At 42.2% G+C, this 18,313-nt stretch overlaps 1 protein-coding gene across 8 annotated transcripts in view; it reads right to left on the bottom strand.

The window, feature by feature from the left end:
• The window catches only part of LOC139367243 (cullin-2), a 40,556-nt gene that overhangs the window by 9,660 nt on the left and 12,583 nt on the right, over positions 1–18,313 (bottom strand). For 4 of the 8 annotated variants that reach the window (XM_071105477.1, XM_071105482.1, XM_071105478.1 and 1 more), the window contains exons 7-15: positions 18,100–18,196; positions 10,960–11,070; positions 9,299–9,485; positions 3,211–3,335; positions 2,851–2,958; positions 2,520–2,579; positions 2,187–2,315; positions 1,825–1,911; positions 1,232–1,384 (exon numbers count right to left, since the gene is read on the bottom strand). In XM_071105477.1, coding sequence (XP_070961578.1) covers positions 1,232–1,384; positions 1,825–1,911; positions 2,187–2,315; positions 2,520–2,579; positions 2,851–2,958; positions 3,211–3,335; positions 9,299–9,485; positions 10,960–11,070; positions 18,100–18,196 — 1,057 coding nt within the window. The remainder of the gene's footprint in view (positions 1–1,231; positions 1,385–1,824; positions 1,912–2,186; positions 2,316–2,519; positions 2,580–2,850; positions 2,959–3,210; positions 3,336–9,298; positions 9,486–10,959; positions 11,071–18,099; positions 18,197–18,313) is intronic. The other 4 variants (XM_071105479.1, XM_071105484.1, XM_071105480.1 and 1 more) reach the window with 1 other exon arrangement.

Genomic DNA, 18,313 nt, shown 5'->3' with positions numbered 1-18,313 from the left:
TGTCCTTTTTTCTGAAAGAAAAGTACATTTGTTGTCCATTAAAATAACATCAAATTGATCAGAAATACAGTGTAGACATTGTTAATGTTGTAAATGACTATTGTAGTTGGAAACGGCTGATATTTAATGGAATATCTACAGAGGCCCGTTATCAGCAACCATCACTCCTGTGTTCCAATGGCACGCTGTGCTAGCTAATCCAAGTTTATTATTTTAAAAAGCTAATTGAACATTTGAAAACCCTTTTGCTATTATGTTAGCACAGCTGAAAACTGCCTCACAAGTCCTCAACTGGCAGCTTCATTAAATAGTACCCACTAAACACCAGTCTCAATGTCAACAGTGAAGAGGTGACTCCAGGATGCTGGCCTTCTAGGCAGTTGCAAAGAAAAAGCCATATCTCAGACTGGCCAATAAAAATAAAAGATTAAGATGGGGAACACAGACACTGGACAGAGGAACTCTGCCTAGAAGGCCAGCATCCCAGAGTCGCCTCTTCACTGTTGATGTCGAGACGGGTAATATTTAATGAAGTTGCCAGTTGAGGACTTCTGAGTTTTGAGGCGTCTCCTAATGTACTTGTCCTCTTGCTCAGTTGTGCACCAGGGTCTCCCACTCCTTTTTCTATTCTGGTTAGAGACAGTTGTTTGGTGAAGGGAGTAGTACACAGGGTTGTACAAGATTTCTTGGCAATTTCTCGCATGGAATAGCCTTCATTTCTCAGAACAAGAATAGACTGACGAGTATCAGAAGAAAGGTCTTTGTTTTTGGCCATTTTGAGCCTGTAATCGAACCCACAGATGCTGATGTTCCAGATACTCAACTAGTCTAAAGAAGGACAGTTTTATTGCTTCTATAATCAGCACTACAGTTGCATTTGGGTTTTCTAATGATCAATTATCCTTTTAAAATAATAAACTTGGATTAGCTAACACAACGTGTCATTGGAACACAGGAGTGATGGTTGCTGATAATGGGCCTCTGTACGCCTATGTAGATATTCCATTAAAAATCAGCCGTTTCCAGCTACAATAGTCATTTAAAACTTTAACATTGTCTACACTGTATTTCTGATCAATTTGATGTTATTTTAATGGACAAAAAATGTATATGTCTATGTCATGTTGTATGGTTGTTATTGTTTTAATGTTGTTTCTTACCCTAACTGCACTATACACATTTGAAGACAAAAAATATATGAATTGATGTGAGACTTCTAAACCCCTCTCACCTGTAATACATAGATCTGGAAGCTGATTCCCAGGTCAACCGGTGATTCCTGGGTCTTGATGAAGTTGTTGAATTTGTTATTCAGGTCTGCGCTGACGCTCATGTCCGTGTACATTCTGTGGAGCTTGCTCGTGAACTCGTAGCCGCATGCTTGCTGTAGTGGGGGGAGAGAATGTGTGTGTGTGTGTATGTATGTATGAATGACTGAAAGACATGCACCAGTACAAACACTACAATAAACAAGTCCATCATTACGGCCAAATATCACACGCGACAGACGCATTAGAGTACAGTGGAGTCACACAGCTATAAGACATTTAGAAGCACATGCTGCAGGGCTTCGTTTGAAAGTTCTGTGGAATACTAGATGAAAGGGAAAGACTGACAGTTTAGAGTGATGCTCAGTTATGGCATTAATAAATGGCATTGATAGCGTTGTATCCAGAGGGTGTACCTGCACATCATTCTGCCTCATGCTACAGAAACAAGAGATATACTCCTGCCATATGGGCCATTCTGGTTTAGAAAATGCTTACTTTAGGCATAAGAGACCTTGAATTGCACATGCTAAAGTTGAAAGGAGTCTTACTTCACCTTTAGTTTGTTGATCATGGCTTCCTCGGAGTCCATGGACAAGGACAACCCATGTATTAACCTCTTTGCTAACATTCTTGCATAAAACTGTACAAAAGAGAAAGAAGCGACAGAGTGGGAGAGAGAGTGAAAGAGAGAGGGGGGGCAAGAGAGTGAGTCATCAACATGGTTAAGAAGAAAACATAAGACATCAATTCAACATCTCAGTCTCCAAAAACTTTTTTAAACATTTTTAGATAATGCTCTTTAGCGAATTCCAAATTCAGTCTGGAAGGAATAAAAAAGCAGCCATACTAGCTGTCAATATCGCTGGTCATTTTAGATAATGAGAGTAATAACGCTAATGCCGGTCAATCGGCTACCTTTTGAAAAACGTCCTTGTCGTCTATGTACTTGAACACGGTGATGAAGCTAGTCAGCTTGTCCTCCACCTCATTCTCTGTCATTCCCTTTGCAGACTTCTTCAGCAGATTGTCACAATACTTAGCGAGCTACATGGGTAAAGGGAAAAACAACACAAGGTCAGACATAACCATGGTCCTCAAAACAAATGTTGAAAAAACCCACAGATAAAGTAGTAGAGATCTAGACGAACTGCTGTGTACAGGGTTTTTACTTAGTTTATCACTATGGCCTTATCTGATACCCTCACACATTTCCTAACCTCAGGTGTCATGAATGAGTCTCACACTCACCAGTTCAGGTGCTTTGCAGATGGATTTGGGCTCCCTGTAGTTAACCACTGAAGTCAAAGCCTGGGGAGGATCAAACAAACCAGTAATTCCCCCCCCCATCAGTTTCAGTACATCCACAGCTTAAGACATCAACTAATAAATACAGTTAAAAGTTATGTTTTAATTTATGAAAATCCTTAGGAACAATCTTGTGAGAAACAATATGGAGCCACATTCCATAGTGAACACAAACACCACTCACTGGCGCCACCTACTGGCTTGACCTGTCCCTAGTGTCCAGATTCTGATTTCCCCTCTAAGCCTGCCAGCCAGGGAGTCACAACATTAATACCTTATCAAGTGCGCTCATGAAGTGCTGATCCCCATTCAGGACTGTGTTAATGAGCTGAACAAATTTACTGTGAACCTCTAACACGGACTCCACAAACAGGGTTGGCATCTGAGGAGGTAACAACACAACAGGAGAATTAGTAGTGAGTTGTGAATATTATCTTTGTGATAATGGTAATCTGATAATGCATAGGCCTACTGATAATACATACTAATAATGCACAGCAACAATGTAGTGTTTGAAGTCCAAAAACAATACATTTAGACAAAAGGATTAGCAGGGTGCTGCTGTACATTTACAATGATGACAATCAGATAACGTACAATGACAACGTATAGTGATACACAAAGACAAACGTACGTTTTCCTGAGAGAGGTTACTGGTGGCCCGGAGGCCCTCGTCGTGGATATGGATCTGGAGCTCCTGGATCATGTGGGGTAAGCCGCTGGACACGGCTCTCAGCAGGGTGTACATGTTAGCCATGTCTGTAGGGGAGGGGAGAGCGAGACCAGAAGGAAGGCAGAGACAGACGGCGCCAGGGGAGAGTCAGTCATAGAGACAGGGTTCGTACAGACAGACCAATTCGAGGACTTTCAAGTACATTTTCAAGCACTAATATTTATTTTCAAGGACCATCCACTTGTAATATTTCCTAACATATAGGTGTTTTATTCATCACTACCTCAGTCGTACCCAATAACACGTCTTTCAATACTTAATTACTACATACTTGAGTGGTACGTCAGTAGTGATGACGTTGTAATTTGAGAAGTGATGAGCAGTTTTGGGACGTGCCTACTGGTGAAAACATTTCCTATTCGCATTACTACACAATTCCAGCTCAATGGCCGTATTGTATTACTATAGGGAATTTGGGAATCTACTACTTAATAGCTACTAAATAGTGTAGTAACTATGCAATTGTGTTCATTTGATGTAATATTGTTTAATTGATATCACAATATGCTTAACTCTTTCTTGAACTACACTGTTGGTTAAGGGCTTGGAAGCAAGCATGTCATGGTAAGGTCTACCTACACATGTTGTACATGTGACAAATGAACTTTGACTTGATTTTAAAAAGTGTAGCCACAATAATCTTTGAAGTCACAACAACCTGTTTCTGGTGAATTCAAATTCATAAATGGAGCTATGGATCAGTCAGTGAGATCAACATGATTGTGTAAAACAAACTCAATGACAATAAAACAACCTTTAATTTTAGGTTACAGACCAAAATGTTTCATGTTGAACCATTTTCTACAACAATCTAAAAAAAAATGCATGTCAATAAAGTTAATTTAATATGAGAGAGAGAGAGATGGATTTAGATGCATTATTGAAATGGTATATAACAGATGGCAGTCTGAACAATATATCAGAGAGATGAGAATACGGAATGTGTTTAGCTAATAGTGATAATGGTTGAAATAAAGACTTTGAAAGCAAATGGTAGATGAAGGTGAGAAAACTAGCTACCTTTTGTCTAATTAAGCAATAAGGCTTGAGGAGGTCTGGTATATGGCCGATTTTTCACTGCTAAGGGCTGTTCTGCGCGACATATCGCGACCCGTAGACATATATCACAAACCACCGAGGCGCCTTATTGCTATTATAAACTGGTTACCAATGTAATTAGAGCAGTAAAAAATACATGCTTTGTCATACCCGTGGTATACGGTCTGATATACAACGGCTTTCAGCCAATCAGCATTCATGGCTCAAACCACCCAGTTAATAATAAAAAGCACATCCTTGGGCATAGCACACATGTAACATAGTGTGTACACCGCAAAGATCAACATCACAGCTCACCTGATACATCATTCAGAGTGGTAGACAGGACCTTTGTCTCTCTGAAAACATTCCATTTAATTTCAACAACAATCTAAAACATTTCCATGTCAATAAAGTTAATTGAATTACACTGAACAACAAAATAAATGCAGCAATTTCAAAGATTTTACTGAGGTTCAGTTCATATAAGGAAATCAGTAAATGAATGAATGAGGCTCTAATCTATGGATATCACATGACTGGGAATACAGATATGCATATGTTGGTCACAGATACCTTTAAAATCAGTCATTATCTGGTGTGACCACCATTTGCCTCATGCAGTACAGCACATCTCCTTCACGTAGAGTTGATCAGGCTGTTGATTGTAGCCTGTGGAATGTTGTCCCACTCCTCTTCAACGGCTTCAAGTTGCTGGATATTGGCGGGAACTGGAACACGCAGTCGTACACGTCCAAAGCATCCCATTCATCCTCAATGTCTGGCGAGTATGCAGGCCATGGAGGAAGTGGGACATTTTCAGCTTACGGGAAGTGTGTACCGATCCTTGCGACATAGGGCTGTGCATTATCATGCTGAAACATAAGGTGATGGCGGCGGACGAATGGCACGACAATGGGCCTCAGGATCTCGTCAAGGTATCTCTGTACATTGAAATTGCCATTGATAAAATGCAATTGTGTTCGTTGTCTGTAGCTTATGCCTGCCTATACCATAACCCCACCACCACCACGGGACACTCTGTTCACAATGTTGACATCAGAAAACTGCTCGCCCACACAACCTCATACATGTGGTCTGAGGTTGTGAGGCCGGTTAGACGTACTGCCAAACTCTCTAAAACGACGGAGGTGGCTTAAGGTAGAGAAATTAATATTACATTCTCTGGCAACAGCTCTGGTGGGCATTCCTGCAGTCAGCATGCCAAATGCAAGCTCCCTCAAAACTTGAGACATCTGTGGCATTATCTTGTGTGATAAAACTGCACATTTTAGTGGCCTTTTATTGCCCCCAGCACAAGGTACACCTGTGTAATGATCATGCTATTTAATAAGCTTCTTGATATGCCACACCTTTCAGGTCGATGGGTTATCTTAGCAAAGGAGAAATGCTCACTCACAGGGATGTAAACAAATTTGTGCACAACAATAATTTTTTTGTGCGTATGGAAATGTTCTCGAATCTTTTATTTAATCTCATGAAACATGGGACCAACACTTTACATTGCGTTTATATTTTTGTTCAGTGTATATTGAAGAGAGTGAGTGACTGAGTTAGTGTGAGTGATGTGCTCACAACAGTCCAAGCTCAGCCTTTTTATCTTCTATTGATCTTCTGAAGCTGTTGAACGTGATACTGCATTCGCTGGACATTGAGGAGGTCTGCCTCTGCAAGAGTTCCATGTCCTTTTCCAGGAATCTGTTTTTATTTGAGGTCCTCATTGTCTACCAATTGTATTTTCTCTGCCTTCCTGTGGTCATGCTGTGCATCCAGGTAGTCTTGATATTTCTGCCTTGCAGACTTGCAGGAGGATATCCTTGGTGCGTTATGTTGACTTTTTCAGTCCTACTGCATTCTCTACAGCATCATACACCGGTCTCTGTGCTGTGTAGGGCTGCTCCTTTTTGTTTACAACAGTGAGAGCGGAGTTGACTGACTACCCCCTGTCTACCAAGGTCTGTCAGTGGGAGAGCAGAAGGACAATTTGAGTTGCTTGCCACAGGTCTCTGTAGTTCTCCTTACCCTTCAGACGCTCTAAAAAGGTGCTCAGAGCAGTCCTCGGCGGATCCTACTCACTAAACGGAGTGATGTTTCAAAACTTCCTGCGATATGAAGCACTCCAACTGCCACTGGGCATGCTTCAATTTAATTACGTAAGCTTGAGAGGACTTTTGAATTTGCACTCACAAGCTGCAGGATTCCTTGCCATCTGTTGTGGGTCAAGACAAACAGCCTGTCTCACAAAACTGGAGTGATGGGGTTTTTAGCATCAACTTCCTCAAGGAGGTACTTCTTTTTGTCACTCTGAAACTCAGAAATCCTCCTCTCACTCACTTTGCTAGCCGCCTTTTTTTTTAGCACCTTACAGGTTGAAAACCCAATGTCATCTTTGGAAGGGACCCACAGCATCATCCTCTGTCACAGTGTATTTTAAAAGTTTCAGGGGGGTTGTAAATGTGTCTGTCACCTCTTTTCAGGACTCTGCTCATGACATTAGTCAATAGTTCTGCCCAGTCTGCTGCCAGGAATGGGAATGTATGTACCCTTGAATGCGTTTGGCTACAAATATGAAAATAATATGTTTTGCTGGGTGAAGTTTCCCTGCTATTGCTTCCTTTACAGTTGTGAATGTAATGCATGCCAGTGTTCTGTAGGATTTTATTAGGTTTGGCAAACCCTCTAAGGCTTTAGTTACAACCTCTGTTTTTTTTGTACCTATAGGTGTCCACAAAACTTTTGGGGGAAAACTGAGGAGCCTGTGGTTGTCACAAAATCATCTCGTCTTGCAGGGACGTCGTGCGTCAGTCTATAGAAAGCACTTAAAGTGCCCTCTATGTCCCTATGGAGCCAAATACATTTTGAAACGCATTGTGGATACTGTGTAAGGAACATGTTCCAATGTCAATTAGCTCTCGGTTTGTGGCTTCTGCAAGGACATCAGAAGTGAATTATGTAGGTAGTCTGCCTGAAAATTCATTTTCAAGACCTATACATTTTTCAAATATTTTTCATATTAACACTTTATTTTCTGTTCTCCTCTCATTTTAATTCAAGTCATTTTCAAGCAAAACAATTTGGAATACAATATATTTTCTCGAGTGCCAAATTCAAGTACTTCAAGCACCTTGCGCGAAACCTGTGGAGATCTTTAGTCAGTCACAGATGGAGGTTCTCTGTTCAGTTTGAAATCTGATAGCTACAGTGCATTCAGAAAGTATTCAGACCCCTTGACTTTTTCCACATTTTGTTACCTTACAGCCTTATTCTAAAATGTATTACAATGGGTTTTTTCCCCTCAAATCTACACACAATACCCCATAATGACAAAGAATAAACAGGTTTTGGGATTTTTTTTGCACATTTATAAAAAATAAAAAATACATGAAATATCACACAGTCAGACCCTTTAGTCAGTAAATTGTTGAAGCACCTTTGGCAGCGATCACAGCCTCGAGTAATCTTGGGTAGGACGCTACAAGCACACATGAATTTGGGGAGTTTCTTCCATTCTTTGCAGATCCTGTCAAGCTCTGTGGGGTTGGATAGGGAGTGTCGCTGCACAGCTATTTTCAGGTCTTTCAAGAGATGTTTGATCGGGTTCAAGTCCGGGCTCTGGCTGGACCACTCAAGGACAGTCAGAGACTTGTTCCAAAGCCACTCCTACGTTGTCTTGGCTGCGTGCTTAGGAAGGTTGTCCTGTTGGAAGGGGAACCTTAGCCCCAGTCTGAGGTCCTGAGCGCAATGGAGCAGATTTTCATCATTGATCTCTCTGTACTTTGCTCTGTTCATCTTTATCTCGATCCTGACTAGACTTCCAGTCCCTGCCTCTGAAAAACATCCCCACAGCATGATGCTGCCACCATCACGCTGCACCGTAGGTATGGTGCCAGGTTTCCTCCAGCCGTGACGCATGTCTTTCAGGCCAAAGAGTTCAATCTTTATTTCATCAGACTAGAGAATCTTGTTTCTTATGGTCTGAGAGTCTTTTAGGTGCCTTTTGGCAAACTCCAAGCAGGCTGTCAGGTGCCTTTTACTCAGGAGTGGCCTCCGTCTGGCCACTACCATAAAGGCCTGTGCTGCAGAGAAGGTTGTTCTTCTGGAAGGTTCTCCCATCTCAACAGAGGAACTCTGGAGCTTTGTCTGACTGACCTTTGGGTCACCGATTACTCATAAACATGATGCACCTGAGCTGAATTTCGAGGCTCATAGCAAAGGGTCTGAATGCCTATGTAAATAAAGTATCCATTTTTTATTTTGAATACATTTGCAAAAATGTCTAAACCTGTTTTCACTTTGTCATTAAGGGGTATTGTGAGTAGACTGATGAGGAAAAACACATATTTCAACAATTTGAGAATAAGACTAACGTAACAAAATGTGTAAAAAGTCAATGGGTCTGAATACTTTCCGAATGCACTGTATATCCAATGGCCAGTAACATATGGGAGTCAGTTAATGAACCATATGGGATTCAGCCAGCTCAAGTTATATTTTATTTAACCTTTATTTAACTAGGCAAGTCAGTTAAGAACAAATTCTTATTTACAATGACGGACTACCCCAGCCAAACCCTCCCCTAACCCGGATGACGTTGGGCCAATTGTGCGCAACCCTATGTGACTCCCGATCACAGCCGGTTGAGATACAGCCCGGGATCGAACCCAGGTCTGTAGTGACGCCTCAGGCACGATGCAGTGCCTTAAACGGCTGCGCCACTCAGGATCCCACTACACTCAGGATCTCAAATACAGCCTGCTTGATCGCCAATGGAAGGATGACCTGTGCTTAATTAAGACTGGCTCTAAGCCAGCCCCTGGCACCCTGACCATCTAACTTACTGATTGACCATCTAAATACAGAATTACCATCTAACTAGAGAAACAGACGTTCTAAGCCAGCCCCTGTATCTATTAGTAACAAACAAACTGACCGTCACTCCTGTAACCAGACTGACCGTCTCTCTTCTCCTGGCGGATGATATTCTGACACTCCCCGTGGAGAAACTGCAGGTGGTCCGCCACCATCCTCTGCTGGCATTCATGGATGACTTTGGCGTATGAGCTGGGGTGCAGGTACTTCCGACATCGCACCTCCTCATCTTTCAACCTTCCTAAAACCTAAGTGGAGCCAGGGAAGAAAGAGAACACAATGGATTCATTGATTCATTGGTTTAATATGGTTAATTATGCTAATTTCAAAGTCGCTAAATGGCCCAACCCCAATAGGGCCGAAAGCCAATAACCCACTACAATCTAACCTGCAGCACTGTCTACTTAATGCAATGATAGGGAGGTGAACAGAAAGCACCAGGGTTGGGGTCAATTCCATTTCAATTCCAGTCATTTCAGGAGGTACACTGAAATTCCAATTCCCTTCAATGCCTTTCAATTAATCAAAGAATGTGGAATTGAAATTTGGTTTACTTTCTGAATTGAATGAATTTTACCCCAAACCTGGAAAGATCTATACTGGGATAAGTGACTGTGTGGGGGGAAAAATACCACATCATAAAATCAGCGCTAATGCCGCCAGCAAGCATATCCCATATACAGAGATTTCAGTCACCACCACACAGCACAACAACAGATGGACAGATGCTCCTATACACTGTAGACTGGCCACCATGCCTTTTGAAGCCAGTGTTGTGGTTATCCTTGTTAAATGGCGATCACATTAATCTTATCATTGTCAATGATTTACAGGTCCACTTGTGAACAGAGTCCCAAATGGAACCCTACTCCCTATATAGTGCACGACTTTTGACCAGACTACAGCCCATAAGTAGTGTACAATATAGGAAATAGGGTGCCATCGCAGACGCACCTGAAGGCAGCCATGATGTGAGCTAGCTAATGTAGGGGACTGTCTGTTACCTTTCTGCGCTACAGTCAGTCAGACAGAAATACACAGACTCAACTCTTAAGTCAGCACATCCACAAGACCGCCCACACAATCTCAACACTGTCTGGCGTAAGGGCAGGGGTGGAGGGCTTCCACTCGGGCCCCGCAACTAAGGAGCCTTACGATGGAGGATTTAACCCCTTCATTGGAATTATAACACATTTTCATAAACACACACACCTGATGGTGCCACAGCTGGTAGTGAGTCTCCTCGGAGAGTCACTGAGGCCTCCAATAGTATAACACCAACAACACGATAAATGCACAGCAACAATACTCGAAACCAATTAGCAGCCATGGCAAATCACATGAACCAAATCAATATTTTCTAAAAGCCTAGCCTCAACGGATTGCCTCGAGCATCTTTCTGATGTAACATATGCATTCCTTAGGGTCACAACAGACTGCTCTAAGGCCCTTGGATTATATGCACAAAAAGTCAAAGAAATAACATTAAGAGGGTTGAAACAGGAGTAATTTGATTTCTAAATGACCAGGGTGTAGCTTATTATGCTCAGCCACAGAGAGCAGCAGTTAACAAGGGAGGGGAGTGAACAGCAATACATGTCCTGTCCAGCAGCCATCTTACCTTTTCCATAAAGGCTACTGTGAGCAGTTAGACCATAGAGATCCTGTATTTTATATAGCTGTATGGATCTCTATGAGTTGGGCTACCTACAGCCATCTTACCTTTTCCATATACTGTGAGCAGTTGGACTCTTGCAGTAAATTGGAAGCTTCCTGTTTGTAATACTCTCCCGTTTTCGTCAGAAATGGCCCTTCGAAGATTTCCTGATAAAACTGAAACACAATAAAAGAGTGTGAGCTGCATAGCGAGTTTAGAGAACACACACAGTGCACAAACTGTACACCCATGCATAGGCATCGACATGGCTACAGTAGACCAGGGGTCACCAACCGGTCGATCATGATCTACTGGTCAATCTCCAAACATTTCAATTAAAAAAAAAACACAGAAAAAGCCCTGTGCTCCTACTTTCTCAATTTGTCTTGCGCTGTTGGCGGTTGCGTGCGGGTAGGCAAAGTGTTCCCATTTTGAAAGATTTAATGTGTTAGGTACAAACTCCGCCTACCCGGATGGCACGGAGAGCATATCAAGTGCACCTATAGGCCTACCGCTGGCCAATCGGATAGTTTAGATTATCGTGTCTCCCTGCAGCTTCCTCAAGTTCACAGCAAAGTTGATTTTGTGAGATTTCAAAAGTATTAAAACCATGACTAGAGAAAGACTGTCAACGAATACAGCAAAGAGATGCTGTTTTTACGAGTGAGTTTATGTTCAAGTTTTTATTCAACACGTTTATAAGCCATGAAATGCGCTTTTCCTTTCTTCCATTCACACTACAACGAGAACTGCAGCTAATAGAGGAACATGAATTTGTGCATGAGGCAATGAGACTCCAGTTTTGCCATCAGCTGAAACTAGTGGTCTCCTTTTTGGTCAGTCTCAGCGGAGGGAGGGAGAGCGGAGGAACGGTGAGAGACTGCTCTCCACATCCCTCCACTGAGACTGACCATCAGATGCAGGCACCATCATCCCAGTAAAAACAAAACATGTATTTCAATGTATGCTCCCTCAGCTGTGTCTCACAAGCAATACAACAATTGATCAATTCATTACCGGCGAGATCAAAAACCTCAAGTTTTTTTTTGTTTTGTTACAATTGTCTGAGAAGAACATTGCCTGGGCAATTCAAGCATAGCCAACATGCGGTGATAATGTATTGGACCTATAGCCTAGGCTACTACACAAACCATCAAACACATCCTCTGAGCAGTTATCTCCACTCAAGCCATGAACTGAGTCTCTCCATCGTCAGACAATGTCACTTTCATGGATACCATTTAACATCTGTGTCCAGTATGAAAGAAGTTAAAGGTAGTTTTGTGAGCTAACGTTAACTAGCGTGGAATGTTGTGCCACTCCTCTTCACTGGCTGTGCGAAGTTGCTGGAAATCGGCGGGAACTGGAACACACTGCTATATACGTTGATCCAGAGCATCTCAAACGTGCTCAATGGGTGACATGTCTGGCGAATATGCAGGCAATGGAGGAACTGAGACGTTTTCAACTTCCAGGAATTGTGTCCAGATCCTTGTGAAATGGGACCATGCATTATAATGCTGAAACATGAGGTGATGGCGGCAGATGAATGGCACGACAATTGGCCTCAGTATCTCGTCACGATATCTCTGTGCATTGAAATTGACATTGATTAAATGCAATTGTGTTCGTTGTCCGTAGCTTATACCTGCCCATACCATAAACCAACAGACACCATGGGGCACTCTGTTCACAACGTTGACATCAGAAAACCGCTCGCCCACACAGCGTCATACACGATGTCTGCCATCTGCCCGGTACAGTTGAAACCAGAATTAATCTGTGAAGTGCATACCTCTCCAGCGGCAATCGAAGGTCAGCATTCCCCAAATTAATTCGGTTACGACGCCAAACTGAAGTCAGGTCAAGACGCTGGTGAGGACCACGAGCACGCAGATTAGCTTCCCTGAGACGGTTTCTGAGTTTGTAGCGTAATTCTAAGATTGAAACTGTGGGTTTGCACATCAGCTGTCCGGGTGGCTGGTCTCAGACAATCCCTCAGATGAAGTTGGATGTGGAGGTCCTGGGCTGGTGTGACTACACACCGTCTGCGGTTTTGAGGCCGGCTTGATGTACTGCCAAATTCTCTAAAACGACGTTGGAGGCGGTTTATGGAAGAGAAAGGAACATTAAATCCTATGGCAATCATTCTGGTGGACATTCCTGCTGTCAGCATGTTAATTGCACGCTCCCTCAAAACTTCAGACATCCATGGCATTGTGTTGTGTGACAAAACTGCACATTTGACAGTGGCCTTTTATTGTCCCCAGCACAAGGTGCACCTGTGTAATGGTCATGCTGCTTAATCAGCTTCTTGACATCCCACTAACAGCGATGTAAACACATTTCTGCAAAAACTTTTAGAAAATACACTTTTTGTGCTCTTGTGATCTTTTATTTCAGCTCATGAAACATGGGACCAAAACTTTACTTGTTGTGTTTATATATTTTTTAGTGTACATTACCATTGAAGTTATTGCATCACAATACCAGGCAGCCATTGCGAGAGCACCCAGGAGTTTACTAGCCTGGTTGCCATCTCTATTCAGCTATTACATTCCACTCGTCACTCCTGTCATTTGCCAAAGAAATAGGCCTTTCGGCAATCTTCAAATATGAACATTCTATCATTAATGAGCTCGAGATCAGAGGATTTGATCCTGATTCGATAACCCTCACAGCTATCATCCAATCACAATGTTTATGCAAATTAGACTGATCAGAAATCAACTTAATACATTTGATTGGGAAAATGAGGCAATCTGGAGCAATACATTTCATTGTAAACAAACATTGGGTGCAGAGGATTCACGTTTATTGTTTTTTGAACACCAGCCAATGTGATCACATCACACCAGAGAAGCTTTCGCCATTCAAACTTCCCCGTCAGTTCATTATAAACACTGTAGCCTATTTTATATATAGACAAAAACAAATAACAATTAAATATATATTAATGATTATTTTCCCCATTAAAAACACTCTTACATATCTGCCTAGGTTGGAACTGTTGCTGTTAAAATACAATAAATCATCTTCATTCTGAACCGGAATAAACTGATTTATCACATCACACGGATGTAGACTAGAAAACACACACACACACACACACACACACACAGTCCTAATGAGAGCATGTCTATATTCTGGGCTCTGTTTTTGACAGTGCAACACTGAGGTCATGAACAGCCTTGAAACTGTTTCAATACTTGTTTTTTAAGTATGTCAAAGTAGAGAACCCTGACTCGCATAGGTATGTGGTGCCAAATTGGACCAGAACATCTACTGCTTTCTCAGTCAGGCAGGAGACCGCTTCCTGCTGTAGATGAGCAACCCAGAACTGTGTGAGTGTGTTTGCCTCAAAAAGCATCTTGCTTCAATCAGGCTATACCAGTTCAGTTCAAACTTATTATACCAGTTCAACAAAACGTATTATTGTATTTTAACAGTTCCAACCTAGACTTGTTTTCAACAATCATTTCTACAGTAAGATGTACAGTAGGCCTGGTCATTTTTCATCTTCATCTGTTCTGTTGCTAGGGTTGCACTATCAGTAGCTAGCTTGCTTTGGCGAATGTTAGCTATTAGCTGTGTACAAGGCCAGGGGATTGTTTGAAAGAGATTCTGACATTTACTACTATGAGAGTTAGTTAGTACTCCCTTATTTCCCGCTTATCATCAACTGTTATAAAATGACAACAATGCCTTGCTAGTTGACTAACTCACTGTCGAAGCACTGTTTCCTGAAGCATTCTGCCCTGTTCTGAAATAACTCCCTGGGTTTACCATCCTGCTGTGGATGTTTGGTCAGGACGTGTCGTTTTATTAATTTGTTTGTTATGAGAGACTCATTACTTCCCCGTACAAAACACATTGTGGGCGCTCCTCGTTATAAGTGTATATGAAAGAGAGAGAAACTCATCGCTGTATATGCGTTTCATGACAATTGAGCTCAGTCAGAACTTGTGGCTAGCATGAGTCCATTTCATGACAGCGGTGAGTGATGGCGAGTGGGAATAACAAGACAGTGGCTTGAATGACAGCGCTGCATTGTGTGTGTTGCGGAGCGATCTTCAAGAAAACTGCAGAAAAAAAGATCAGGTAAACCGCAAAGCAAACTAAGCAGAGACGGCTGCTAAGCAGAGACGGCTACTAAGCAGAGACGGCTACTAAGCAGAGACGGCTACTAAGCAGAGACGGCTACTAAGCAGAGACGGCTACTAAGCAGAGACGGCTACTAAGCAGAGAGAGCTACTAAGCAGAGACGGCTACTAAGCAGAGACGGCTACTAAGCAGAGACGGCTACTAAGCAGAGACGGCTACTAAGCAGAGACGGCTACTAAGCAGAGACGGCTACTAAGCAGAGACGGCTACTAAGCAGAGACGGCTACTAAGCAGAGACGGCTACTAAGCAGAGACGGCTACTAAGCAGAGACGGCTACTAAGCAGAGACGGCTACTAAGCAGAGAGAGCTACTAAGCAGAGACGGCTACTAAGCAGAGACGGCTACTAAGCAGAGACGGCTACTAAGCAGAGACGGCTACTAAGCAGAGAGAGCACTGAACAGAGACGGCTACTAAGCAGAGACGGCTACTAAGCAGAGACGGCTACTAAGCAGAGACGGCTACTAAGCAGAGAGAGCACTGAACAGAGAGAGCGCAGATGCACTTAGCCATATCAATTCCAGTAATTAATTCAATAATAATAAATGTACTCTGACATGTCGTGACCCACTTTGGGTAGCGACCCATACTTTAAGAAAGGCTGTATTAAAGTAACGATGGACTGTCATTTCTCTTTGCTTATTTAAGCTGTTCTTTCCATAATATGGAATTGATCTTTTACCAAATAGGGCATTCTTCTGTATACCACACTGACCTTGTCACAACACAACTGATTGGCTAAAACGCATTAAGAAGGAAAGAAATTCCACAAACTTTTAAGAAGGCACATTGAATAGTTAATTGAAATCCATTCCAGGTGACTACCTCATGAAGCTGGTTGATACAATGCCAAGTGTGTGCAAAGCTGTCATCAAGGCAAAGAGTGGCTACTTTGAAGAATCTCAAATATAAAATGATTTTGATTTGTCTAACACTTTTTGTGCTTACTACATGATTCCATGTGTTATTGTTATTTCATAGTGTTGATGTCTTCACCATTATTTTACAGTGTAGACAATAGTAAAAATAAAGAAAAACCCTTGAATGAGTAGGTGTGTCCAACATTTTTAACTGTTACTATATATATATATATATATATATATCACACACACACAGTGGGGCAAAAAAGTATTTAGTCAGTCACCAATTGTGCAAGTTCTCCCACTTAAAAAGATGAGAGGCCTGTAATTTTCATCATAGGTACACTTCAACTATGACAGACAAAATGAGAAAAAAAATCCTGAAAATCACATTGTAGGATTTTTTATGAATTAATTTGCAAATTATGGTGGAAAATAAGTATTTGGTCAATAACAAAAGTTTCTCAATACTTTGTTATACACCCTTTGTTGGCAATGACAGAGGTCAAACCTTTTCTGTAAGTCTTCACAAGGTTTTCAGACACTGTTGCTGGTATTTTGACCCATTCCTCCATGCAGATCTCCTTTAGAGCAGTGGTGTTTTGGGGCTGTTGCTGCACAACACAGACTTTCAACTGCCTCCAAAGATTTTCTATGGGGTTGAGATCTGGAGACTGGCTAGGCCACTCCAGGACCTTGAAATGCTTCTTACGAAGCCACTCCTTCGTGGCCCGGGAGGTGTGTCCTTGCTGATGGAAGGAGGTTTTTCACTCAAAATCTCACGATACATGGCCCCATTCATTCTTTCCTTTACACGGATAAGTCGTCCTGGTCCCTTTGCAGAAAAACAGCCCCAAAGCATGATGTTTCCACCCCCATGCTTCACAGTAGGTATGGTGTTCTTTGGATGCAACTCAGCATTCTTTGTCCTTCAAACACGACGAGTTGAGTTTTTACCAAAAAGTAATATTTTGGTTTCATCTGACCATATGATATTCTCCCAATCTTCTTTTGGATCATCCAAATGCTCTCTAGCAAACTTCAGATGGGCCTGGACATGTACTGGCTTAAGCAGGGGGACACGTCTGGCACTGCAGGATTTGAGTCCCTGGCGGCATAGTGTGTTACTGATGGTAGGAATTGTTACTTTGGTCCCAGCTTTCTGCAGGTCATTCACTAGGTGGTTCTGGGATTTTTGCTCACCGTTCTTGTGATAATTTTTACCCCACGGGGTGAGATCTTGCGTGGAGCCCCAGATCGAGGGAGATTATCAGTGGTCTTGTATATCTTCCATTTCCTAATAATTGCTCCCACAGTTGATTTCTTCAAACCAAGCTGCTTACCTATTGCAGATTCAGTCTTCCCAGCCTGGTGCAGGTCTACAATTTTGTTTCTGGTGTTCTTTGACAGCTCTTTGGTCTTGGCCATAGTGGAGTTTGGAGTGAGGTTGTGAACAGGTGTCTTTTACACTGATAACAAGTTCAAACAGGTGCCATTAATACAGGTAACGAGTGGAGGACAAATCCACTTCAATCACTGTAGATGAAGGGCAGAAGATAGGATAAAGAAGGATATTTAAACCTTGAGGCAATTGAGAATGTGTGCCATTCAGAGGGTGAATGGGCAGGACAAAATATTTAAGTGCCTTTGAACGGGGTATGATAGTTGGTGCCAGGTGCAACGGTATGTGTGCTGCAGCGTTTTTCACGCTCAACAGTTTGGATTCAAATAATGCAGCTCAAGCTTTATTTTTTCATCTGTCAGGAAGAATTACAACAAGTACTGCAGAGATGGCAAAATAGCCTCAGGGACTGTTCTTAGCCTTTTCGTACGCTTTTCAGCACCTGTGGCCTCACCCAGGTGGGTGCTACATGTTCTGCAATGGAGGACCAGTACCTACAGAGGAGCGGGTCCTATGGAGGAACTGACCGTCGGGGAAGCAGATGTGGTGCATTGGTGAAACGATGTCTTTTTTTCTCTCTCTGCTTGTACCATCAACAGAAGTTACCAATCTTAACTCCCAGCCTTTCATCTGAAGCCAAATGGAGACATTCAACCTCCATCTCTATCATCTCAATTTAAAAGGTGCTGTTTGTTTTGCTTCCTATGCACTTTTAGATTATTTTCTGGAAAAGTTAAATAAATTATTATTATTAGATTCCAACAGAGCACAGCTGCTTACCTTCAGAGGAAACTTTTTCTTGTACTGTTCAACATGAACAAAGGAGTTGATAACCCCATGGATTACTTTCTGATTTGGGTCTTCGCCACACCGGTCACTGGAAGAGAAGAACACAAGCTCTATTAGTGATACTATTTCTGTTGAGCATTAACCTGTGCCTAGCTAGAGAATGTAAATAAAAGAGTAAAAGGTGACTTGTGGTTTTAAATGACAT

The sequence above is a fragment of the Oncorhynchus clarkii genome, chromosome 15, assembly GCF_045791955.1.
Source record: "Oncorhynchus clarkii lewisi isolate Uvic-CL-2024 chromosome 15, UVic_Ocla_1.0, whole genome shotgun sequence".
Lineage (NCBI taxonomy): Eukaryota > Metazoa > Chordata > Actinopteri > Salmoniformes > Salmonidae > Oncorhynchus > Oncorhynchus clarkii.
Note: the sequence above shows the minus strand (reverse complement) of the source record. Positions and strands in the feature narration are given on the sequence as shown.